Source organism: Lycium ferocissimum, chromosome 3 (genome assembly GCF_029784015.1).
Source record: "Lycium ferocissimum isolate CSIRO_LF1 chromosome 3, AGI_CSIRO_Lferr_CH_V1, whole genome shotgun sequence".
NCBI classification, from domain to species: Eukaryota; Viridiplantae; Streptophyta; class Magnoliopsida; order Solanales; family Solanaceae; genus Lycium; species Lycium ferocissimum.
In genome coordinates, this window is record NC_081344.1 from 39448794 (window position 1) to 39476784 (window position 27991).

The 27991-nt window shown below is 36.2% G+C and overlaps 2 protein-coding genes across 2 annotated transcripts; one reads left to right on the forward strand and one right to left on the reverse strand.

Moving 5' to 3' along the window:
• Positions 1 to 1023: 1023 nt before the first annotated feature.
• Positions 1024 to 3284, forward strand: LOC132048873 (mannan endo-1,4-beta-mannosidase 5-like). Its single transcript, XM_059439558.1, has 5 exons — positions 1024 to 1391; positions 2026 to 2220; positions 2340 to 2462; positions 2563 to 2765; positions 2903 to 3284. Exons 1-5 carry the CDS (start codon positions 1050 to 1052, stop codon positions 3282 to 3284), a joined length of 1245 nt encoding a protein of 414 aa, XP_059295541.1. The 5' UTR covers positions 1024 to 1049.
• A 1210-nt stretch (positions 3285 to 4494) lies between these two features.
• LOC132050220 (SCY1-like protein 2 B) lies at positions 4495 to 27943 on the reverse strand. The gene is made up of 14 exons (XM_059441360.1): positions 27252 to 27943; positions 23862 to 23966; positions 22607 to 22714; positions 18656 to 18838; positions 16038 to 16164; positions 13948 to 14009; positions 13737 to 13823; positions 13513 to 13599; positions 11988 to 12101; positions 9902 to 10030; positions 6955 to 7017; positions 6428 to 6589; positions 6216 to 6334; positions 4495 to 5837 (listed from the first exon to the last, which is right to left on the reverse strand). Exons 1-14 carry the CDS (start codon positions 27750 to 27752, stop codon positions 4907 to 4909), a joined length of 2778 nt encoding a protein of 925 aa, XP_059297343.1. The 5' UTR covers positions 27753 to 27943; the 3' UTR covers positions 4495 to 4906.
• Positions 27944 to 27991: the final 48 nt, after the last annotated feature.

Consider the following 27991-nt stretch of genomic DNA (forward strand, 5'->3'; position numbering starts at 1 on the left):
CTAGGAACTTCAACGTCAAAAACATCACCAAATAGCTCAAATCTTCATTGATGGCTTCAAATATTAACCAAAATTTCAAAATGACATTCCAACGAATCTCAATCATCAAGTCGTCAAAAACTTCTATGAATTACCAAACACACTTGTGAGTTTTCAAGCTTTTAAAATTTCATAAATGCAGTTTTTAATTCACCCAGTGAGTTTGAGAGTCTGCAACAATTCAAATGTACCTTCGGTTGCAAATTTTGAGGGGGTTTCAATTTATGTCGTATGTGTCTATATGCATTCACCTAGCTATACATCAAGAAGGGAAAAAATTGCGGAAGTAGAAATCTGACATTGAACAATAATTGCAATTACTTGAAAAAGAATGAGCTAATCCATGGAAATGAAAACATCTAACCCCTACATATTTGTAGCATAATTTAACTGGCTGTACTTGGACTAACTTTAAATCTGTTACGATAAATATGAATATAACTCTCAATCAGTTTCGAAGCATTAAAAAAATAAAAATTAGAACAACAAATTAAAGAATTATATCATATTCCCTAAGTATTTCAAATTATATCCAAAACAGGCTAAATGTGGTAAGATCTGAAAATATGAGTTTTTTTTTTTTTTTTTGTTACAGAGTGGGTAAGGGAACGGAAATAGGGAAGGAGATTACAACGTGAGGATTGACATTACGCCGTGAAGGTGAAAGTTCGGAGTGGCCAACTAACTGAAATTTCTTAAGATCCCTACCTGAAAATATAAGTTCATTTTGATTATAATAGCTTGCACCAAGTGACATATAGGGTAAAACTTCTTTATTGATTAGGGTTTTAAAATAAAGATATCATTTTTGCCAAATTTAGCAAAACGTCCGACTAACTAATTCACCCCGAAAATCCTCCTAATATTCATGCAAGTTATATTTGTCTTCTATTTTTGGAAACTTTCCTCAACTCCATGAAACTATAAATAACCTTAATAAATAATCTTCTTTTCCATCATACAATTAACTACTACTATCAAATACATTGTCTAGCTCTACGTGCATACAAATGACTAATTTTACTAGGATCATAAGCTCTTTCTTTGCCTTATTGTTGTTCCTAGTTCTTGCTTGTGAAGCTAGGCCAGTTCCAGGAAGAAGTAGTAGAGGATTTCTTAGAACAAATGGTGCTCATTTTGTAGTAAAGGGATCACCTTTCCTCTTCAATGGTTTCAACTCTTATTGGCTAATGCGCGTAGCAGCTGATCCAAGTGAAAGATACAAAGTCTCTGAGGTATTTCAAGAAGCCTCTGCTGCTAGCCTTTCTGTCTGTCGAACTTGGGCATTCAGTGATGGAGGAGACACTGCATTACAACTATCACCTGGTGTATATGATGAACGTGTTTTTCAGGTAATTACTTTAAAAGTCAAGTTATACCCTATGCACAAAAATGTAAAGATATTTTTAACCATCTTAAAATATGTTAAATTATCCATAATAGCAGCAGGTCGGTTATCATTTTTATCGGGTTACGACTCACTTCATCTATGCGACAATAATTGACTGAGTACAAAATTTAAGAAAGAAAGAAAAGCTTTTGGAACTTGTAGTCTTAAACATGTCATTACATTTATGTGGTTATAAGACCATATCACTAAGGGAAACACACAAAGTTTAAAGTTAATTATCTCCAAATTAATATAGTGATTCTCTTTTAAACAGACTAAAAAGGAAATAGTATCACTTAAAATAGAGTAGAGGGAGTATATAATTGGATTTAATAAGTTACATACACTGACAATACTGTAAAGAAAAAATATTACTATCAATATAATTTGACTGGTTCTAGCAAGTTATCGCCATATTTTCTAGGTTACCACTTACCATATATATTTATTAGGATAAGTTTCACCATTTATGTCTCAAAAATATTCTTACATTTTAATAAGATTAATCTTTATGAAATAGTAATAGGATAAGTTTCACCATTTATGTCTCAAAAATATTCTTACATTTTAATAAGATTAATCTTTATGAAATATAGGGATTGGACTTTGTGATCTCGGAAGGAAGAAAGTATGGGATTCGCTTGATATTGAGCTTTGTCAACAACTACAAAGATTTTGGGGGAAGACCTCAATATGCTCAATGGGCAAGAAATGCAGGAGTCCAGATTAAAAGTGAAGATGACTTCTACACTCATCCAGTTCTCAAAGATTATTACAAGAATCATGTTAGGGTATGAGAGTATGATGATTTAGGTTCCTTTTTCTTCTTCTTCTTCTTCTTTCTTCTTCTTCTTCTTCTTTTTTTTTTTTTGGGAGCTAAGTAACTAATAATGCTGTGGTTTTGCTACAGAAAGTTGTAACAAGGTTCAATACCATCACTGGAATGGCTTATAAGGATGATCCAACCATCATGGCATGGGAACTCATAAATGAGCCTCGTTGTCAGGCTGATTATTCTGGAAAAACAGTAAATGTAAGTAAAAGTAAAGAGAGGATATACTATAGTTTTTTTGTATTCTCCTATGTTACATATCTTTTAACTTCTATCTACTAATGCTGCATTAATTTTATAGGGTTGGGTTCAAGAAATGGCAAGTTTTGTGAAATCAATAGATAAGAAGCACTTGTTGGAGATAGGAATGGAGGGATTTTATGGCGATTCGATGCCTGAAAGAAAACAATTTAATCCTGGTTATCAAGTTGGAACAGACTTCATTAGTAGCCATCTCATCGAAGAGATTGATTTTGCCACTATCCATGCTTATACAGACCAATGGTAACAAATTAAAGCACTTCTCTCTAGACCTCCAATTTCTACAAAAAAGTAATTCTCGTCCAATTTCAACAAATGTTGAATCACTTAGATATAAAAGAGCTTGTGTATATAATCTAAAATATTTTGTTGGCGTCTAGGTTATCAGGACAAAATGATGATGCTCAAATGGAATTCATGCAAAGGTGGATAACAAGTCATTGGGAAGATTCAAGTAGAGTATTGAAGAAGCCGTTGGTGCTAGCTGAATTTGGAAAGTCTAGCAAAGATCCAGGATACAAACTAAATGCAAGAGACACATTCATGAGCAGTGTATACAGAAATGTTTATAGTTATGCAAAATATGGGGGAACAATGGGAGGTAGCTTATTGTGGCAACTTGCAGGACAAGGGATGGAGAATTATGATGATGGTTACTCAATTATCTTAGCACAAAATCCATCTACTGCTGGAATTATCTCTGGTCAATCACATGCCATGACCACGTTAGCTCATTTGCTTAATAATGACCATCAAGTCTAAACTATCGACATGGAAGAAAAGCATTTCCATAGTGGTTTATATTAGATCTTTTTTTATGACGCAACAAAAGAAGAAGAATTAGATAAGTTTTTGTACTCCAATTTAATTTTTAGTCACAATTGGAAAATACTCATTATCAGAAATGAGGTCGATTAACATCTTGAATGTATTTTGTTACATTGTCTTGACGAAATGAAAAATTAGTCATACATATTTCATCTTAGTTTGATGATCAAATGCTAGTGTGCATATTTCTTGATAAAATGGTTAACTGCATGATATTTTGCATGATATTATAGGTTCTACTTATAGAAGATGACCAATTCACACACAAGGTATTTGACTACTTGGGTCAAATAAATATTTACAGATCATGAGAAAGTACAGCCACATAATAATATAACAAACGATAAAAGGTGCCAGACTCTTTGGAAATTACGAAGCTAACTATTTGTAAAGTTAAAATCAGCAAAAATATCTTCCTGAGCAAGCTCAAAAATGAGAACGTAATTTCTGCTAGCAAGTATAGAGTTTAGGATTTTAAACGTAAAAAATTGAAAATCAACTTGTTGCTAATGGGAGATTTGTCAATGTGTAGAGTTGAGATATAAAGATACTGAACGTTTTGAATTAAACTCGTTGAAAAAACATTTATGCATTCCGTATTTAGTCTTTATCCGTGGGTAAGCTTGTGATGATTTATAATTGTACTGTCATTGCTTCTTTCACAAAAAAAAAAAAAAAAAAACAAAAAAAAACAAAAAAACTTTGATGTTTCCTATAATAAGAAACTAAACTTCAACCAACATGGAAAAGTTAGCTACTCAGCAACTCTTGTTTTCAGTTTGTTTTAGTTGGTCATACAACAAATCAGAGTCATCTTCTTAGGCATCAGGCAAAGGTGACAATATCAGATAGCACGCCTGTGATGTCATGTAAACGCATCTGAAATGGGTCGCATGCAGGCGCAATTCTCCTTGTAGATATATAACTACAGAATTACCACAATTCTATCCACTGAATCCGATGTTAACAGCTCGCACTGAACAAAAGCATATGGTTACACGCTAGAAATCAAATATCACAAAAACAGAGTTACAATGCCACCTATATCTTCTAGGGAAAATCTTTTCATGACAATGCTGAAAAGACCTTGTATTAGTGTCTTAAACGCTAGTTGAATTGATGAGAAGAATACTTCAAGGAAGGCTCAATAAAAGAGGAAATCTGATTCATAAACCAACAGCTCAAATTCTGGAGAGGAGATTGAACTGTGCCATCAGCCATCTCTTTCATTACTTCTTAAACATCGTTGAGAGCCAATTGCTTTTAAAAATACAATTAATACGATGCAACCCTTGCTCAACAAATTATATGAACTTTTTTAAGAATAAAAATGCTAAACAAGGAAAACAAAAACTCACCCACACTATTCTACAAAAAAAGTCACTCTACAACAATCTTCGCCTACCCAGGCAAACACTGCCATGCAGTAAGAGTATGAACAGGTTTCTCCATGGCACTGCTGGCAAAAATCTTTAATCACGTGGTATCAACAACTCCCCAGATTGATCTAAATCAGATTGCCGGACTCGCTTCACAAGGGATCTTCATGTTGGCAATTAGAGCAAATCCAGTAGAGGGGGCTGCTCTGGATGAGACTTGGCATTACCAGACCCTAGTGTTGAGGACCTATGTTGCCCTTGATTTCCCCTTCCTCTGCCCCTTCCTCTACCAACAGCAGTTGATGGAGGTGGAGCAAGCCTTGGTGCAGTCTGCTCACCCTTGTTCGAAGAAAAGATTGATCCAATATCGGTTGCTCGACCACTGGTAGCACTCAAAGCTGATGACCCTTGACTATGTTTCATAAATCCAAGTGAACTCTGTGGGTTAAGACTCCCACTACTGAGGCCATCAGTGTGTGATGTAATCCCTTGATTCTGTTTCAAGGGCTGAGAAGTAATCGGGGTGCTGAAAGCCCAAGAATCAAGGCCATTTGTTTGAGAGTTCAAACCATTCATAAGAGTTGCACTATTGTTAGACAGGGGTCTGTTTGCGAACGGGGCCATTGTTCCATTGTTCAAAGAGTGAGAAGCAGCTGAGGAGCCACTAGGTCGGGGAGGCCAGTTAGCAAAAGGATCAATATCATCAAGACTTGAACCCAATGCCCCCTTGTTTTCCGGTTGTTTCTCAGAATCGCCTATGATGGTAGTACCAAGTGACGAAGGTCTAGGAGGCCACTCCACATCAACTGCAGGACATGAAGGTGATTGTTGCTGGCTAGATACACCAGATGTCGTGGATGACTGTGAAGGTCCAGAAGTAACTTGGGTTGACTGTCCTGCAGCAGAAGACTGAACGGTGGTTGTAGGCCCCCTTGGTGGAATCCAGTCCTCATCCCATGAGGGGCTGCGTTTTGCAGTAGACTGAGAACTCGCACCTGTTTTGTTCACTTGTCCAGGCATCTGACCATCAACTGTAAGAGATGATTTTACATTTACTGCTGGACTTCCCGAGTCACTCAGTGTCACTCCTCGTTTCTCTTCGATCTTCCTGTATCCCAACAAAATGTGCATGACAGAAATTGAAAAAGAAGAAATAAATGAAAATGATATAAAATTGAAAACCCAATACACTAGCAAGTTCTCTCCAATGGAAGTATAAGCATACAGAAGGGCAGAATCTTGTAATGTAAGACTATGCATTACAGCATACCATTTCTGAATCTCTTTTTTTTTCTTTTTTTTTGAAGTCTGGCAGTTGGTATCCAACTATTCATGATGGAAATAATCAATCAGAAAAAGAAAAGACCGGCTAGCAGTCAGCTTACCAATATTTTAGCATCTGAAACACCCCTCTCTCTCAAGGGTGTACATGCACATATGGGGAGAGATGAAATGAGGACTAGCGGATGGATGTAAATGGTAATACCTGAGAATCTCCTTCACAAAAGCCATATATTTTGCAAATTGCTGAACATTTAATTGTTGAACAATGAGAAGAGGCATGAGAAGTGGAAGGACATGTTCTGCCACAAATTCTATCCCATTCTGAAGAAAAGTATATTTAAGTAAAAGTTAAGCAAGAAATTAGATACTATTGTTGCAAGCACCAGGAATCAAATTGACTAAGATAAAATATACCTTCTTCAAGATAGAGTTGGCTACCCCAAGGGTACACATGAGAGTTGGTGCAGAACGATCAACCGCAGTACAACGCTGGATTGTCTGCAAGATCTCTAGAACAGCAGGCTTGTCCAGCGTGTGAACCATGTCTCCCAAACATAACAATGCATTGACCCTCACCTGCAAGAGAAAAAAAGAATTATTGTGTGCCTATCAATTTTCAACTAGGTCAACAAACCCAAAGCAGGGCCTAGCTTACCAACAATCAGTGACACTTGAAAAGGAACTTATGGATCAGGAAAGAGTGATTTAGGTATGATCACATGGTAAATATAATATAACGTGGCCAAAAAAGTTTAGGATATTGACGTGCCAAAGCAATTCTCATCCTATCAAAGCAAGCAGTATTTTGCTCCGGAAGGATGAAAATTGCTATGAAATATCAATTTCTCAACATTCAGTATTTCTGGTGTTATCATATACAGTCACAAGGCTCTAGAGTAACTCATGCCACAACATTCCTGCACAAAATAATGACTACATACCGCAGCAACAGTCGTTTTCAGTGCCAAACCATGAACACGAGGCATGATTGCCTGTTTTACTAACTGCAAAAAACAAAAAACAAAAAAATAAATAAATAAATAAATTAAGCATTTACAAACACAAATGTGAAATTATTTCCAAGTTAATAGCAGTGATACTAGTTCTCCAGAACTTTAGATTCATATTACTCACAGCATTAATCTATCTTCTACCACATATGCCAAAACTAGTTGTGGCAAACGGGCGGGTTGGGTCGGGTTAGGGAGGGTTGAAAACGGGTTAAATAAAAACGGGTTGGTTTGGAACCCGCCCCATATTAATACGGGAATAAAACGGGTTGGATCTCCTAAATCTGAAAGGTCGTGAAGTAAGCAAATTAAACATTTCAGATATAAACAGTTCTCACATAAACTAATAAGTTGACTCCAACTTCTTCGTTCACAATATTGCTGCTTGCAACAGATAAAGAGAAAAAAGGAATTTTTCCAAAAATTTAACCAAACATCTTGAATTACTGATTTGTAAAAAATTTAAAACCACATGACCCAATCAAGTAACTCAATTTTAGAATATTAATTAGATTATTTTTCTATACGTGCATAACAGTGAGATAACGTGTGCACTCTAGAAGAAGGGAACCTTCCGGAAAACGTATGTGGCAACTGGCAAATCCATATTTGCCCGTATTTCACACATATTTACCCATATTTTTACGGGTTAAATATGGGTTGAAGTCCAAATTCCTTTTAAAATACCACTCATCCAACCCATTGAAATATGGGCGGGTTAACAAAAAATGAGCTCATTTTGCCACCACCAGTAGTAACACATCAAGGTCTGACATTTACATCCAAGTATTAATCTATTCCTTCTTACCATATAAGCAGGTAACATCAATTGTTTAACAAAAGAGAGATGAACCTCATTGTGTAATCGTGTTACAAAAAACTACGTGGTCTACTAAAAGATTACCATATGCATTAAACCAACTGTAAACAATCTTTCATAATCCAAAGTGAAGTTCATTAACTCCACATGAAGTATCTAATAAAAGACTAACCAAATAAAGTGTCATAATATTTGTCTTAACTCTTGAATAATTAACGAATTAATCTCCTCCTTACCATATAAGCAGGTAACATCAATTGTTTAACAAAAGAGAGATGAACCTCATTGTGTAATCGTGTTACAAAAAACTAGTGTGACGTGGTCTACTAAAAGATTACATTATGCATCAAACCAACTGTAAACAATCTTTCATAATCCAAAGTGAAGTTCATTAACTCCACATGAAGTATCTAATAAGTAAAAGACTAAAGACTAACCAAATAAAGTGTCATATAGTTGTCTTAAATCTTGAATAATTAACGAGATGATTCCACTTCAAGGAGTTACAATCAGATAAAACCATTTTTTTAAGAAGGAAACAATCAGATAAAACCATTTTTATAAAGCTTATCTGCTGAATATTAACATTTCCAGTGTTACCTTACTCAAAAAAGAATACTTTTCCTGCCCAACAATGTAATTATTTACATTATGTACACAATCAAACCATGTAATTAACAAAAGTATGATAGAGCATGCTACGAGCTGAAACAGCAACACAATTACATAACACGGTTGAGATGTGACATCCACTAATCTTCTTTTTTATTTTTTCTACCCCTCCCCCGGGAGCTCCCCCCCTTTTTGCCCCCTTGGTGACTCGACCCCACAACCTTCAGATTGGAGGTGGAGGGTGCTTACCATCTGAGCAACCCCCTCTTGTCAAACAAATATTGGACAGTATCCACTAATCAGTCATACTTAATACTACTTTCTACAACAGTAAATGTTTAGAGGCCACAAGAAAGGCTACTCCATTGCAGCTGTAATCTAAGTGACGGCTTAGAACTTAAAGTAGATAATATAACCAAATTTTTGACGCCTTAGAAGCTACAAAAGGAATAGTTGCAATTATCTATTTATTTTTGAAGAAGGTAACATACTTTACATAAATAAATAAGTAGCCCTTAGCACAACGATTTTGCTAAGAGAAAGTGAAAAACACAGTTACAAGACCCCAAAAAAATAAAAGGCCAGTCTTGTGATAGTAACAAGGACCCAATGATATCAATTACAGATTCTAAATCTACAAGTAAATATACTTTCCAAACTACAACAATTTAGATTCCAAAGCCGATACTAAAATCGAAGTCTTACCAACAACCTTCTTAAAAAAAGGAGAAAAAATGACACATGATATCTTCTATGCAGTAACTCTTCCATGAAACCCCCTAGCAAATGTTCTGAGATTTTGATTTAACCTTTCCATTTTAGCTTTAGGAGTTGTACTCATACCTTTTTATTCTATTAACAAAATCACTTAACAGATAAGTATAAACCTAAAGAGAATTCGCGAAGGAAAATCTGGTTCAATCTGAATGAATTGTATCTGCATGTCACATTCTACTCCGTTAGTAATGTAAGGAAAATGTAGGTTCGCTGGCTCCAATTCCATGGCCCAAGATCCAATATTATCTCTTTATTTCTTCCCAGTCCTTAAAAATGGCATGTTTCCGTCATTGATCTCAATTATACGATGCACGAACTATAGAAGACGGCAGGTACCCTATGCAAGTACATTGCCATCACAAATTTCCACCCCTATATCACAAACTAAGTAAACATGTCAACGACCACCCTTCATCCCTATCCCCTATTTTCACTTCATTTTGGCAATCTCGTTCTTAATCAAGTCAGAGGTGCCTGAAGATCTTCATCAGTGATGAAACTTCATTAAGAAACTTTCATTAGGAGGAACAGATTATACGTCGTCTTTTACCTTTTGCTTCTCCTTTTCCTTTTCTGGGTAGAACTGGTGACTTGATATTAACAACACATTAATCTCAATTCAGCCACCAATTGATGTGACAATTAGAAATAATAAAGGGCATCAATTACCTGAAGATCAAGTTGCTTAACAAGTATTACAGTCTTTTTCAGGACTTCCTCTTGCAAACGTGGATCAGTATCATCATAAGCTCGGACAAGCATGGGTAGGACATGTGAGATTAAGTGGTCCTGACTAGCCTACAAATGAGAAGATGAGATGAGAGATAAAGCAATGATAAAAACAAGCACCAAGAATATGTCAGCTAGGTGGAGAAATTCCTAGGGTCTACCATTGGGGGTAAGACAATATTAATGTGGCAACAATTAGGTGAGAGATGCAAGACGAAATTGGCGCCTTGAAAATGCAGTATTTATCTCTAGGGGGACGGTTGGTTTAGGTGAACAGTGTGTTGCAGTGGCAGAGCCACAGAGACTGAAGGGTGGTCAGTTGAACGCCCTTATCAGAAAACTATAGTACGTGTATAGAGAATTATATTGCGTATGTAGGTCAAATTTACTTTGCATACAAATAGATATTAAATCTTGAACACCCTTAGCAGAATTCCTGGCTTCGTCACTAGTGTGTTGGAGCGAACAAATCTCATGTCTTTGCTTTCAATCTTAACAAATATGTGAAACAGCTAAAAAAAATCAAATTTGAATTCTTATGGGAAGGGAGAACAGGAAATACCATTTAGTAAAATGGTCAACAGTCATTCAGCATAAAAAGGTTGGAGGTGTTGGAGTTAGAAATCTGAAATTGCACAACCGAGAGTTGTGATAAAGAAGAATTGTGGAAGAAGGTAGTAATTGTTAAATATGGATTGGAATCTCCCTGGTGTACTAAGCCGGTGAAGACGCCTTGGAGGAGCTATATGGAGGCAAACAACAAATTGTTGGGATGAATTTAATGGTCATACAAGTCTGAACAAGAAATGTGAGATATTGGGTTGATAAATGTTTGGAAATTACTCATTTAAAGGATATGCATGATTTGGCCATTGATAAAAATGTACTGTAGCAAGCTAAGAAATTTCAGTGATTGGGACTGGGAATATGACCAGCTTGCTACAAAATCAAATACTGCACTTCTAATTGAAGGCAAATGAGATAGCTTATTCTGGGAAGGCAGAAGCGATGGAGAATGTTCAGTTAACTCGTACTATAGATTACTTGACAAGACAATTCAGGGAAGCGAAACTGGCCCTGGAAGCTTAATTCGGAAAGAAGAAAGTTGCTTGTTTTGGATGGATTGCTACAAATGCTTCTTGCCTCACTCAAGATAATTTGCAAAAAAGAGGAAATAATCTCTGCGGTAGATGTGGCATGCGCGAATAGCCGACAGAATCAGTCAATCACCTTTTCATTCATTGCAAGTTTGTTTGGCAGATATGGCACGTGTTTCTAAATCTCTGTGGAGTTCATTGGGTGATGCAAAGAAATTGGAGCAGCAGTCCAACTGTTGGCTGGGACAGAAGGCTAATAAGAGGTTCAGAATACTATGCTATTCGATTCTGTCTATTATGGATTACCTGGGTGGAAAGGAATAGTAGGATCTTCGAGGGGATGAAGGATTGTATTTCCCATATTAAGTTTAGATGCATTCATAATTTGTACTGCTGGAGTAAAAGAAATGTAACAACTGAGTTTGCAGAGATTTTGTTTCTTCTGGATTCCTTACAGGCTCAGAAGGAGTAGAGGATCAGACGTCTTTGTACTGATCAGTACAGTCTTGGTACTATTTGATTTAATAAAATTTTATCTTTAATCAAAAATAAATAAATAAATAAATAAACAAGCACCATGTAGCTCAGGATTCAAAAAAGACACAAGTAGGAATGAGAAACTAGAAATGCCTTCTACTGCCTCGCCTCAAACAAGACCTAAGTGAAGTTTTTGGCACTGTCAGCAGTGAAAACTGAAAATCTATAGTATTTGGCTTCTTCATAGGAAAGCTTGGTTTTCTTTTTCTTTCTCCGTCGTCACTTTTTTTCCCTTCCTCTTGTTAGGTGTTTAAGAGGCATTTCAATTACAAATTTGAATCGTTAAAATTGACCAGGTTTAATTGTTGAATCTTGTACTGCAGCGTTAAAAATGACCAGGTTAAAAACAATTAGACAAACAACCAAAATGTCAGCAGCAAACTTTGTCTTACCTTGTTGATAATAAGCTCTGCATGCTTAACAAGCAGCAATAATGTTTCACCTGCTGCGCTGTTTAGGACGGGAAAAAGAGCTGGCAGGGTTGACATCTCAAAATCACTTTTATCCTGCAGTGGACCACTCAATTAGTCATACTACACAAAATTAATTGATACTAGATGTACAGAAGGAGTGGATCAGTTAATCATAATTCATAAGGCCACAGCCTATAGAGATTAGTCATTGTAATTCACTCAAAAATTTAGAATAATCCTTGTGCTGATATACAAGTCAATTTTACAGATTCAACAAACAGAAAGGTCAACAATACGAGACACACAAAATGACATGAATATGCATTAGTACATTTATAATGTGAAACATTTTCTGGAGTACAACATTATTACAAGTTGGAAACACAGTGCAAGCTAAATCAAACATTAGATATTCGAGTCAGATGTATAAACATTGAGCTAGCAGACATGAATAAGCAATGGAACATGCATAATGTGAAATATTTTCTGGGGTACATTATTACAGGGAATAAACACAGTGCAGGCTAAATCAAACATTAGGAGATTAGATTCAGATGTATAACACACGATTGAACAATGCACACATATAAGCAAAGATGTTCACATAGCTACAATGTTTCACTAGGAATAATTACAAGGTTCCTTAAAATTATTTTGAAGACGTCAAGCCAAGCTGGATAGTGCAGTGCAATGAGCTGGGAACGAAACAAAGTTGTTATGTAGTGCATCATACCAGTTAGTCACTGAGTTAATTAGTAAACTAACGTGTACAGAAAATATCTAGGAGCTGTGATGCTATGTGAATGGAAGTCACGTAGATTAGATCAGCTCACTGGGTGGGTGAGTTAAGATTATTTTGTGTATATAGCTTCTTTTTTTATAAGGTTATTTTTTATATATAGCTCAATCAGTTAGTTAGTTAGTTAGCTCAGTTCACACGTTCTTCATTTTCCAGAATTTAGGCAGGAAAAGTTAATTTGAATTCTTTGTGCTAAAGATATATAATATTGTTGCCTTTCTCAAGAATAAGTTATAGTTTCAATTCTCTCAAGATTTCCCCTCGAATTCATCTACATTTCGATTATTGGGTGTGTTTCAATTGTTAAAAATTATACACGATGTTCCTCAATCAACAATCCATGATAAATTACTCTAGTCATTGATAACATACATAACATGCTTCTTTCCGAAACAGTTTCTTGTTATAATTTTCTGCTTCACGGCCTAAATAGCCATTCTAAGTCACTAAATAGGTCCAGTTATTAACTGGTGAGAATCCATAGCAATGTTTACGTCAGGAGTGAGACTACAGCACCTCTTTATTAAATGACTCTAAATCTCATACAGCTTGCAAGATACAAGATTGAACGAATGGAGGTTATGCAACATATTTAACCATACACTCAAAACGTAACGATAATTGGTGGAATTTGGCTTTGGATTAAAAAACTAGTAAAGAGTAACAGCTATAATACATCAGATTAACATGGTGACCAGACAATACCTGAGATTCTGCAATTGTCAGAACCATGGGAAGAATCATGGGTTGCATCACCACATTCCGGAGCTCCGCACAAAGTGGAGGAAGAACCTGCATCATACAAATGTAAAAGTTCTCCACTCATTTAAAATTTCAAAAGCAATTAACAGGAGTATTTGAGCAACAGAAGACCACATTATTGATTTATCAAATCAAAAATGACTTATAAACTGGGATAACCTTCCAACCTTATAACGCAGTACACGGGAGTCAAAGTCTTTCCACATGTCAGACAATGCCTTTAAAAACTCAGACTTCTGCATGTTATCTCTCTCCTACAAAATGAAAAGTTTTGCTCAATACTCTAAAGCTTTAAACATTTTGCAACATTGTACTGCTGCCAAAATCATAGCATATATCCCCGCAAGCTGGTTAAGCTAAAATATGATGAAACCATACAAGCATATGATCCAGGAAGCGAAGAGCACGCAGCCTAGTGTCATCGCGGAAAAAAGATGAACCTGTAAGGAAAAGAGGCAATATTTAGATGAAATTTAAATTCTTGACACATATGCTTGATTTCAAACAAGTAGATGCAACAACATTCCCAGTGTAATCCCACAAGTGGGGTCTGGGCTACCTTGTGAAGGTAGAGAGGTTGTTTCCGATACAGGCTCAAGTTTTCAAATAAGTACATGAATATCTATAATAAAAACAGGAATGTGTAAACTACAGTTTTCAATCACATTTGCCTCATAAGATCAATTATTCTTGTCATCCATTTAAAAAAAAGGATGATATTATTCTTGTCATTATGTGGGGACAAAGTAGAACTCAGTCTCAGTTAAACAAGAATGAACGTGATTCCACAATATCTACCTCAACTGAACACAGAACCAAACAATGGCCAAAAATTAAGCTTATTACTTAACCCAAAAATAACAATTAAGTAAAATTCATATTCTCACTTGTAGGATCCTATCCTGACCCTTAATTAATCTTTTTGATTATTCTAACACTTAATTATTCTTTATCTTCAATCTATACCAACGCAACTTGGTAAAAAGAATAGATTATTATGCTGAACCAAAAGAATATGCCGCTATATATTTTAAGACTTAAAAACCCCCTAATTCCACGGCATTAATTAGGGGTGGGCATAAAAACCGTTAAACCGAAGCAAACCCAATTAATTCAGTTCTTTGGTTTTCTGGCCCGGTTTCGGTTTAATTTTTTAAAACCTCAGTATACTGGTTTAAACTCTCAGCGAACTATTTTCCCTCTGCTTCTTTGATCACTTCGACAGTCAGTGAAGCTCTCAGAATTTTCTATATAAAGCACTACAATGAGAAATATCTGGAGCACAGTGTATAGCTATTTCTTTGGTCTGTTATTAAGCTGTCATTTTTATAAGTGCAGACCTTTTACTTCAGTAAGTTACCTTCTTTATAACTGTAAATCTTCAAGTTATCGAGTTTTGTTTGTGGAATCATGTGTTTTCCTTGATTACTGGATGTGGAGTTAATTTGTTTAAAAGAGAGAAATGAAATGATGCCAGTCTTTATGTGAAAGAACTTGCAGACAGCAGAAGAAAACATAGTTGTTGTACTTACCCATTTGAACTAACATTCAATTTTTGTTCTTGAGAATCAAGGTAGGACAAGGGGATAATGCTCCTGGTTTGAATTCTTAATGTTTACAATTTGTTCGCCATATCATACAGCTCTGCAATGAATTTTATAGTAATGTACCCTATTTTATTATAAAACAGTATTTGTCTCACCGCTAATATAATAACAGAGGTTGCTTTCAGTAGATGCACCATTGTAGGTATCTTTAATCCTTCTGATTCTTTATTATTAGTATAACCAGACAGTGAAGTCTTTCCTAAATACAGTGTCTTATGCTGCCAACAAATATATAATAACATGCAAAACATGACCATCACCTCATTGCAATTAGAAGCTTCTCCCCAGTTTTAGATATCTTTATATCATATGAAACAAATGCATCGCATCTGGTTTTTACTATGAAGTTATTTTCAGAAAATAGCCCATTTTACAAGATGAAAATATCCCAATATACAAGGCCCATAACAAACAACCGAACCGAACTAATTTCGGTTCGGTACTCGGTATATGCCATTGAAAACCGAAGACCAAAGTACCAAACCGAAGATCTAAAGAACCACACCGAAGTACCGAACGCCCACCCCTAGTAATAATGAATTGCCACATAATTCAAATTGATCATTAAAAGTTTAGAGATAAACCTTTACAGGATGCAAGTTTTTTCACAATATTCCAATATGATAAATAGTACGTAGATGTGAAATTGATGAAGACTAACCATGAAGATATTGCACTTCATGACATGCTTCCAAAATTGTGCGAAGTCAAAAGGAACGTAATAGAAAAACAACACCAACACAACAAATAAAACTACTTTCAGTTCTGTGATGTGGAGTTCCGGAAACACCAGAAAGATAAGGAAATGGCTTGATATAAATGCATACAGCTCACGAGAAATAAAAACAATGACAATCTTACTTGTAAAACCCATGGCAATTGGTCTCAAAGCCTCATTTGCAGAAAGCATTTTCTGCAAGTCTGGAACTAGTTCTTGTGGAATAGAAGAGAAAGCCTCGCTGGATAAGTAATTCAAATTATTCATGTACTGCAAGAAAGTTGTACAAGGACCACTATTATCAAAAGAAACCATCAAATAAGACTAACAACAATTCCAAATTCATATTTCATTAACTATTCATCTAAATCAAGTAAGATTACATCTCAAAGAGAATACTTTAGATATGCAACGAGGTACTATATTTAACTTTCATGACTGTCAAAATCTTCGATTTTTGGTAGAAAAGATGTCTCTCTGGAAAATTGTTTCGGTCGAGTTACAAGTTTTGCTAGTTTTGGCCATTTGATCACAGAAACTTAGGTTTAGTAACCCAACACAAATGACTACACCACATTTTCTCCCCAACAAGGACATATAAGTTTATCAGCAGCTTAAGACATACATAAGAACACCCCTACTTCCTTCAGCCTAGATCACTAAGTCAATTTATCCTCAACTATCACACATTTTTTTGTGAAAGAAAATTGCAGGGTAATTTCAAACATATACCTGGCGGCTAAATATAAAGTTTTAGAATGCGAGAAGAGTGATATCTGAACTTTTAAGTAGCTTCCATTTGGGTGTGGGTGTGGAATCCGCACTAGATTTGGTCATCCTAACTTGGGTGCTTTGACTACACATATGGCCATGAACTATAGGTTGATTTGATATTTGAATTGATTTGTCACACTCTTTCCTTTTTGTCACTCCCAAAAAGAGTGACACCTTTCTATATTTCGTAACAATCTAAATGCACATTCTACCCCTAATGAGATTACCTTAGACCACAAGTTTCAAAAGTCTCTCTTTCTTTCTTGAACGCCATGCTCAGTCAAACACCATCACATAAATAGGAACGGAGGGAATGTGTGTGTGTGTGTGTGTGTGTATTCACATACTAGAACACTTTGCTATTATACGAGATAAATTATGAATAAAATATTAAGTGCTTACAAAGAATTTACTTATCCTAGCTTTAATTTAACAATTTCAACTAACTGTTAAAATATACACTTATACATGTCATAGTACTGGTTGTACCTTAACACCTGTATCCATACTCCTATTAGTACCCCGAATCCTAAGATTTAGGTAATGACAAATTCGAATTCTAGACCCGCACCTAGGAGTGGCAAAACTAGCCCAAACCCATTTGACCCGCCCAACCCGCCCAAGCTTTAATGGGTTTGGGCTAGAGTGATTTTGAAGATGGGCTGATTTGGGCTAGCCCAAGTTGACCCATCACAAATCATCAGCCCAAACTGGCCCATCAAATGAGCCCAAACTGACCCATCAATTGTCATCCATTCATAAGTATAAAAGCTTCCAAACATGATTAACTTCTTTTTTAATTATAATCTAAATTTATTTTTGTAATTATTTTTATTTTTTAAAATGTTTATTTTCAACTTTTTTAAGAAAAAAATATTTTTATGTTATTTTTCATTTAATTTTTTTTCCTTATTTTAATTTTTTTTACTGATAGTGTTTTAAGTTTTAAATTACTTTTTCCTGAGGGTCTACTTATCTATTTTGTTTAACTTAATTTTGACCCACCCATGTTCGACACATGTTTGCCACTCTTAGTTGTGTACAAGACAACCATAAAAATATATAAATAAAGTTGTGTACAAGACAACCATAAAAATATATAAATAAGAAAAAGGGGTAAAAGAGAGGAATCTGACAAAATCACTATTCATTACATCAATTAACATTTAATTTTCTTTTGATTTACTTTTCGGAATAACTTCGAATATAATTTATGCACCGAATAACTTGTGAGAAAATATTTATGGTGAATATCTTTATTATTTTGAGTAAAAGCATAGGTTTGAGTTTTTTTATATAAAAAAAGTATTTAAATTTGATTTACAAAACACCGTTTATTTAGAAAAGCATGAGCTAGAAAATATTTGCAACCAAAGAATACTAATAATTTTAGTTTCTCAAAATTTTGAAAAGGTGGGTTAAGTTGGGCTAGTTGGGTTATGACCCTTCATTTAGCGCATCTTAACCCAGCCCATCTTAGCCCAAACAAGCTTTGGGCAGGGTTGGGCTTTGACCCATCTATAGGCTCAGCCCATCTTGACCCGCCCAACTTAAGCCCAAATGGCCCATTTGCCACCCCTACCCGCACCTATGTGGGGTGCCCACACCCGTATCCGAGAGGATAGCCTTTGGGCAGAAAAATAGCATGGATCAAATCAAGACCTTTAAAACTTGCACATGCAGAAAGTTCTCTTGAGATAGATATAATGAGTAGGTGCATCCACAAGGTCCCTACTTGTATAGATGATTGGTGGCTTTTGTAGAGAACCATATTTTGAGGTAGGTTCTCTATTTATTCTTTTCCTTTTGGGATATATTGCTTGTATATGGGCGTTTTCTCCCAACATCAATAATGTTATTTACCTTATCAGAAAAAAGACAGATATAGTGTGTAGAAATCTACTGCGAGCAACCTAGCAATACTATCAGGATGCTACACAGAGTTACCAGTCAATAAATTACAGAAAACAACTACATTTGCAAGTACCATTTTCACATTGTTGTGGCAGTCCAACAAGGGCTTCCGGGCAATCAAGTGGTAGGCAAGGCATCCAAAACTGAAAATATCAGAGGAGCACCCAACAGAAGATGTCTTACTTCGGACCAGCTCTGGTGCAGTGTAATCGAGTGATGGCTGAAGTGGTATAATAGAATCTTCAATATCATATTCCTGACAATCCATCAGATAATAAAGCTATTTTTAGTAACTCTAACCTCCAGACAAAAACAACTGATAGATAAACTTGTTCAATACAGAAGTTTTACATGTAATGAATAATACAAGTCATAATCAGCTAGATACGCATATTCTTTAATCACGTCATAGTAAGACCTAAGTGGGGAAAGGAGGAAGGTGTAAAGGAAATTTTGGGATAATAAGAGCACCTTAAAAGGTTGCTTTCTTTACATGGTGTGTGGTGCCAGACACTATTAACAGAAGATAAATTTGAGAAAGAAGAGAAGGTTGGTAAGAGTTAGTGTTGCTTGTGTAAGGGAGGTGGCAGAAGGTTACTGATCATATCTTATTGCATTGCAGATTCACAACACAGTTGTAATAGCCTTTTTTCAGAAGGTAATATTTGTATGAAACTAGCACTAACTCCTACGGAAGTATGTCTATCAGAAGCCCAAAGAGCAACACAGTGTTTGTCCCAATACTATTCCTGTAGGGAATCTATGAAATCTGTCCCTTTCATCATCACTTACATATTCTTCTACACTAAAATGATAACAACAAAAATTCATTTTGATCTTCTTTTTTTTAGGTAAAAAAAAAAAAGAGAGAGAGAATTCACTTTGATCCTCTGTATGGAGCTTTGCTTGTCTTCAGAACATCTTGAGTTTCTACCAATTGTAATAGATAATTTATTCTACAATTTATCTCGAGGCTTTCAGACACATCCAAGTAATTGGTATCCGATTGAAAGATACAAAGTAAAGATTTGAATTCTCCTAGGTTAAGACGTGGACAGCGGCAAAGACAATCACCTGTTGGAGTATGAAATGGATGGACAAGAAGAACAAGGCAGCATGGAACACCATGCCATTATATATACTTTGGATTATTTGGAACAAGAGAAGATTATGTCGTGGACATAATGTATTAAAAAAAAGGGAAAAGGGTCAAAAATACCCCTCTACTTTGGAAAAATGGCTAAAAATATCCTCCGAACTTATTTTGGGTCAAAAATACCCTCCCATCCTTAAAGTTTTCAAATATACCCCTGTCTTGACGAAATTATCCCCCAAAATAACCCGAAATCATTTTTGAAACCCGCTCCATCATTTAAACCCGACCCAACTAAATAATAACTCATAAAATCCCCTTATTCTCCCAATACGTAGGTTTGAAGTTTGAGGAAATTGGGGGAATAAAGGGATCTTATGGGTTATTATTTAGTAGGGTCGGGTTTAAATGATGGAACGGGTTTAAATAATGATTTCGGATTATTTTAGGGGATAATTTCCGTCAAGACAGGGGTATATTTGAAAACTTTAAGGATAAGAGGGGTATTTTTGACCCAAAATAAGTGCGGAGGATATTTTTAGCCATTTTTCCAAAGTAGAGGGGTATTTTTGACCCTTTTCCCTAAAAAAAATTATATTTTGTAATATATTCTTTTGGTGTGAATAAGGAATACCAGTGTGCACATATGATGGGGATATTTTGATAGAATATGGCGGTTGAGCCACTCAATCATTTCATAAATAGCTTTGACACCATTGTGGTGTGATATCAATGAAATGCTTGATTTATCAAAACCATAGATGTTCTTTTTATTAACAGTAATAACCAAAAGGAACAAAGAACACCAACACGCGAAGTGAAAACAAGTCACACGAGAAAAGAGACACATAGAGACCTCAGTTCAGAACTTCAGAATATGTGGAAAGAATCTTTTCATATTGTACTTTGGGTTAACTCCATTCATGTATTTCCAGAGTCCAAAAAATGTTTGTCCTACTTAGGGGAAAAGCCAAATAACAGAATGCCATGTCAAAGGCATCCCTTTGGCTCATATACAGTTAACAAGTGAAGCCATATTGGAATGACTTGTAAAGTTTAACTTATCTGTCCATTTAAGCATTCTCATACTACATAAATAATAGCAAGTAAATTTCTTTTATGACCCACGACATTTGGCCTAGCTGCAATTTCCATTCCACTGTTTCTGATTGAGCCACTTTTGCCCTCAGCGCATGAAATTTATTTAAATGGTTCTCTGAGATTTCTGTGCCCAATCAAACCTTCATTTTCGGATAAGATGAATTTATTAATATAAAGCATCACAAAGACTGCTGATATACAGAAGCTTAATACAAGAAAACAGGCTAAGCCAGTAAAGTATTTAGGTTGTGTCAAGAAGGAAAAATGGATGAAAGTTTTGGCCGAAAATTTATTACAGAATGGGAAAAAGAAGGTATTAACAGCAAGAGTAAACAAAATAGAAATGCAAAAGTCAGAGAGAAGGCAATAAGATAAAAAAGGACTTAGAAGGAGATGTATCATGTAATTTACCAAAAAAAAGATAGAAAAAGTGTAAAGAGAAGGTAAAAATAGAAGCTCTGAAAGAAAAGGGGGCAGTACTCCATCCACAGCCACCACCCATGAGCATCTGTTATTCCCAGGTCTATGGCCCATGCCTCTCACAAAACAACCTCCTCGTTCCCAACCCCTTCTCCTTGTAACCTTCTTCATCAATAGCCACGGTACAAAAACCTTTTACTTCCTAAACTTTGCAATGAACCCAAACCCCACCCCCCACCCCGCACCCCCCCCCCCCAAAAAAAAAAACCCAAATCACAAACCTCTTCTTCCCAAGCCAGATTATTGTAAACCCTTACCCCTTCCCAACCTTAACTATCCTTGTTCGACCAACTGATTCCTCCTAGACAGCCCAGTTGTCAAACACTTCCCCTTTTCCCCTGTCCAACTACCAGCACCTCTGCCTCCCTCTCAATCTAGGCATGACCCTTCCCTAGACCCTACATCTAGTCATAACCTATTCCCTTTTCAATAGAAAAAGTTGAATCTGCTGTAGAATCCAGCACCTGCTGCCAATAAGGAGCTTTTCATAAAGGGCTGGCAGCACGCAATCGAGTAACCTTATCCCTTTTCAATAGAACAAGTTGATTCTGCTATAAATTTCAGCACGCTGATCCATAGAAGGAGCTTTTTTGTAAAGCACGCGTGCAATAGGGCTTGCGCTGATTAGTTGAAGCAAACACATTGTTCATTTTTGGAAGAAACGGTGTTTCCACATGACTATAACCATCTCCAAATTAGAGCCATATGAGATTTAAATGTCATCGGAATATGATGGATTTGATTACCACCATTCTTCTACCATTATCAAAAAGAAAAAACATGGACCATCCATTACAGTTGTACCATAAGCACATATTATTTTGAAAAAGACCTGCACCAGCATTAAGCTTTAAGTTACTACATTCCAAACCATATCTGTTTCCTTTATCACAGCATTAAGCTTATAAGTCATATCCTCTAACTCAACGACCCTAAGTACTATGACGGGAGACATGATAAAAATGTACATTGAGAAAAACACATCAGCACATGACAAACACAACTGGCAAGAAAATGAACAACGTTCTAAGCCCCACCCCACCCCCTTCACATTTAACTTCAAAAATCCCCGGCAATTTTTTTTCTGAACCCCAAGAGCATCATATAGTCAGTTCATAGAGAATTCCATAAGCAACCTCTTACAAACAGTCAACAGTATAGACAGTGTCATTTCCATGTCAGCTGCATCGATGGTAAGTTTTGCAATACAGAGGATTTTAACAAGTGAACTAAGAAAAACACGTTCTCCAGAAGCATGGTAAATTCATGTCAAATAAAACATGAGTTCCAAGCTCCTAGAATTATTTTTTAGAATGGCAACATTAAAAGCTCCTAGAAGTATTTACTCACAGCATAATGGAAAGCCTGCATGTTGGATAAATCAGCTGCTTGATCCACTGATATGGTAAAACCAAAACCGCCAAGTTTCCAAGCTCCATTTGAAGTGATGAGAATAGTCTGCAGAAGTAATTAGCCAAGGAAAATCAATTTTCAATTTCACATCCCCACACAAGGTATATACTCCAACCCGTGTTCCTTAAGAGATACAAATCTGTATAACACAAGGAGTAATGACCTATCATTTTCCAGGTGTAGACAGATATAACCATGACATCTAAATGATACCAACCAAAAATCTGTGCCGAGAAGCTACCAGCTCTTGCTATTGGAAGATGACGAAGCATATTAAGGACACTACCTATCAAGGACCTTCAATTATCCTACATACTTCTCTTTTCTTTGGGATTTATACAGTAACCGTTGGAATTTCTCTCCAGCAAATACAGCCATAGCCTATATCTCACATGATTGGGCAAACTTAGCACATTTTGACCAGCATATGCAGGAGACATCCTCATCCTTTAAACAAAGCAAGATTTCTCACAACAACCAAGAAAAGAAAAAAAAAGATCCTTTCAGTTAACAAACTTGCAGTTACATATGCAAGAAGCCACTCTCCACCAGCAGGAATGATTTAATAAGAGAATTAGACTATTATACTCCTCTGATTGACAAACTTGCAGTTACATGTGCAAGAAGCCACCTCCACCAAAAAAAACACTTTACCTACGATTCTCCATAAAATAATTTTCGCTTATCTTTCCAGCTATGGGGTTCAGAAAGAATAAGAGATATAGGATCGATTTGGCAACAGTATCTCGCTCGGGCGAATTTATATGTCAAATTCGGGGCACGTGAAACCATGGCCTCTCCGTAAAACTAGTTATTTTATGTATATATTTTTTTAAATTGATTTAATATTATTTGTTGGCACCCATGCTACAAGAAGGCTAAATGGCGCACTTGGTTGAAGGTTTAGTTATTTACCTAGAGGACTAGGATCAATTCCTACTTAACACATTTTTTCCTTCTTTTTTTAGTGGTGCACCCATGTTCTAGAAATCCTAGATTCGTCTCTATCTCACTACCTCAGTCATCTCTATATTTGCACTGAAAATCTATATATGCCAAAGCAAGAGCAAACTTCAGCTGAGAAATGGAAGGAATCATATTGATATTAATAATATGCATGATCGCAATGCACAGCCCACACAGAGGTCGTGACATGAATAGTTAGAAAAACGGAAAAACAAAAAATAAATACCTCAGGTGATATAGACCGATGAATTAGACGAGCATTGCTGTGGAGGAAATCCAGGGTTTCTGCAATTTGGAGCAAACCATGTTTAACCTCAAGCAATCCCATTTCCTGCATGAAGAAAGATGTCATCAGGAAAGTACCCAGTATGACCAAGTGGTAATCTACTGCTAAATCAAAAGAGACACAAGGTAATAGTTTGGATTGTTGCACCAACGTACCAAATTTAGTGTTCCTTAAAAATCTAAATTTGCAAATAAAATTGCAGTATGTACACTCAGCAATATCATAGATAAACATTCCTCACAGAGTGCATGAATTTGGAAAAAGATGAGATGATTAATACGACTACCTATCAGAAGCTTAGGCTTCTAAACATAAGGGAGTTGCTGCAAGATACCATCTACTCAATCACTAATTACTTGTTTTATCTCCCTTTCCAGATACTTTAGAAATATTGGGCTTTATATATAGCGGAGTTATTGAGAGCCTCAAAAATGGTTTAATATTTTGTATAATACCAGAATGTTAGAGAACTTCAGATTTGAAACTTCTAACAATTATTTTTGTCCCTATCACAGAGAGTTGACAAACCCCCTTAACTATACTTTTTTTCTTTTGATAAGTACATGAAATTTTATTAGCAACAGGTTGATGCCAGTATATCAAAGATTGACAAGGAAAGCTCTACAATCTATAATTCTCTAGAAAAGCCATCCTACCTTCAATACAAGCAGGAGTGACGTGTAATTCAGAAATATACGGAAAAGGAAAAAGCAGGGTCGAACATTGAGTTTTCTTTTTCTTTTTTTATTTTTGGGCCTTCAAAAGCTCTGAAGTTCCTTTCCTTCTATCAGGTTCACATGACAACTGGGGGACATTCCCATGCTCTATGCTCCGCAGCCAGTCCAGCTCTGCATTTCCAGTTCCACACGAGCAGTTCTACACTCCAGGCATAGCTGATGCCAAGCAGGTGTAACATTAGATTACATTTTTTTTTATTCTACGGAGCTGGCACCAACTTGGTTCCCCGTGTCAATACGATACCTCTTTTACATTAAAAAAGAACAACTATATCATGATTGCATATTTTCTTCTTTGTTGAGTATTTTACAATGTAATCCAAATCCAAGGTATATAACAAAGTCATCATATTCTTTATCCTATCCCTCTCCCGATCTTGTCGCACTCTTCCAGATTACACATCAACTACGCTCAGCCCAAACTCATAGAGGCCAGTTATATGAATCTCTCAATATTCTTATGCTCAATTCAGGCAAATCCATTCCAATACTAGTAACTTGTCTTTTAAGGAAAATTAGGTGTTGTCAAAATCACGTGCTTATAACTACAGTGAGATATAAGTCTCCCACAAAATTCAAAAACTACTAAAACTGTATCTTTCCCATTCTGCCACCAACGAGTGCTTCTTTGTCGTGTGGTGATAGGTGAAGAAGAATATTGAAGAGGAATCTCCACATCGACGTTGAATCCAGAATCTGAATTTATCACATACTACTGTGATAACCATATGAACAGGATGAAGATGCATATTAAGTGCTCTTGCCAATACGTGTTCTTTATAAATAATTAGATACTGCCAAGAAGGACACCGTTTCTAGCACCACTAAGATAAATGCCTTGAAGTGAATTCGCTAAAGTTCTCTCCCCCAAATCTCTCCAGGCAATTACAACCTACGACCAGCTTCTAGCTTTATACAGTGAGATTCTTTCAAAAGAGAAGCTGTGATGCAAAAGCTATTACCCAGCTAGACAGAACATATGTGCCAAAAGCCAAAATTAAAAATTTAATGACGACATACAACCAAGGAAATTCTTTTGTCCGACACACCCATTCGTAGTAGCTTTTTCTTCTCGCAGCTCTGAAAGTAGATCTTACAACTGACTACTTACGCATCCCTATTGGTCTTATACAAACCACCTCTAGCTTTCAGAGTCAATCTGACATCTAACTACTTGAATTAGTAAATCTAAACATTTTGTCCTATGATAACCATCCCGTATCGCCGCAGTCGATCTACATCTAACTTTAAGTCGGTAAATTGAACATATAAACCTAAAAGGATGTAAAATGTGTACTATAGAAATAAGACGTATAGCTAGAGTTCCTTCTAAGCCAGATCACACTCTTCTTTTAAACATGATTGGGCCCTGTGGTGGTAGAACCTGGTGAAGCAGACATACTATTTCCCAACCTTCTGTGAACTTTGTTTCTCTTATGATTTTTGCTACTTTCTTTTTGATAGTATTGGTCCCGTTTAGAGTATCAGTCTAGTCACTCAAATAATCCAGCTTTTTTTCTAATCAGTTACTAAGGAAATGACACAGAGTTGCCATCATGTTCAGCCGCTCAATTAACTACACATCAACCTCAAACTAGCTGAGAGATAGTTGTTATCAACTTATCATCACATTATCATAACTCGAAAATCTATACTAATAACCCACTTGTTCTCTTCACTTTTTTCTTTCTTTCCGTGATAAATCCACAATGTCACTCAAAAAAACACCTAAAGATCAAATAAACTCTAAAAAACTTCAACCTTGCCACGATAGATCCGATAGCCAAAACCAAAATATATGGACCTTAAAAGAGCAAGGAAAACCTTTTGGTCTAATACAATGCGCCCCAATAGCTTTGGCAGTAAATCTTACATCTAACTATCTAAGATAGTAAATCTGAACATTTTAGTCTAATACAAACCATCCCTACTAGGCAATAGCTGTCGGAGTCAACCTTACTTCTACTACACAAGTTAGTAAATGGCACCCATAAACCCAAAGTAGACCGTCCAAATAAGTAAAAGTGAACTATCCACTAAGGAAATGACACAAAACACTAACCAGGTCACCTTGTCACAACTCGACAATATGCTAATTACCTAATTTCTCTGTTCGGTTTTTTCCTTCCTTTCCATGATAATCATAAAACCACAATGTAACTAGCTCAAAACTAAAATCACACACTTGAACCGCCTCAAAATCATCATAAACACTATTAAAATCCAAACGTCCCACAAAAAATCAAAGAGATTCCTCCCTCCGTCCATTTTTACTTGTCCTGTATTGACTTGGCACACCCCTTAAGAAACAATAAATAAAATGACAATTTTACTATATCACCCTAATTATTGAGTATAAATCATCTAAATAATTGAAACCAATCAAACATACTTTAAAAATTGTGCAACCACTAACAACTCCTTGAAGTTTCCAACCCAATAATTAATAATAAGTATAAAATAGGTATGAAATGGTAGATTACCTCTTGATTTTTTCGAACTGGACATGTATTTTTAGTATACTGGACAGGTAAAAATGGACAGAGGGAGGAGCAGTTAATTACACAAGTATGGGAAAGACAGACATAATTACCATTCCTTTAAGCTCCTTAGGTACTTTGTCAATATTCTCCAAATTGCCCAAAGCATTAGCAGCAGAAGCAAACAAAGGTTCAGTAACCATAGCCATAGCATTCTTACTCTCATCAAGTGCTTGCACTACATGTACAACCCCTGGATGTCTCAACCTCACCAACCTCCCCGCATCAGCCCGAATTACATCGAAAAACGAGTCCTCAGCAGTCTTCGACAGCCCGGCCCGCTGTCGGGCCTCGGACAGGGCCCGCTTATCGAGAAGCCAAACACAGACGTTGGGGTACACAGCGTGGCCATCACGGGCTTTGGCTGAGTACAACTTCCAAGCTAAGCCCGGCCCGGCTGAACCGATCTGATCTAAGAGATGGTAGTCTTGTAAAGCTCTGGGTAAACCTGTAACTTCTTGTACGGTTGTTTGAACCGTTTTCTCGATCACCGCTGAGGCTTTAGCTGAGGCTTTGGCAAAGGCTTGTGTTAGACTTTTCATGTTGATAGACATAATTAATTGGTGTATTTGGATCGTCAACGGTCGTGGTGGTGTGGAGGAAGAAAAGGGAAATTGGGATTGTTGGAAGTTCAGGAAGATGGGATCCCAACAACAGCCTTTTGTTTTCTCTCTCACTCTATTTACAAGTCTCTTTTCTCATTTATTTTATTAATTAATTACTGCTCGTTGCAAGTTTTAACGGAGAAGATCTCTAATTGGCTAGAAATTAGAAATTGTTGTGATGAATAGTA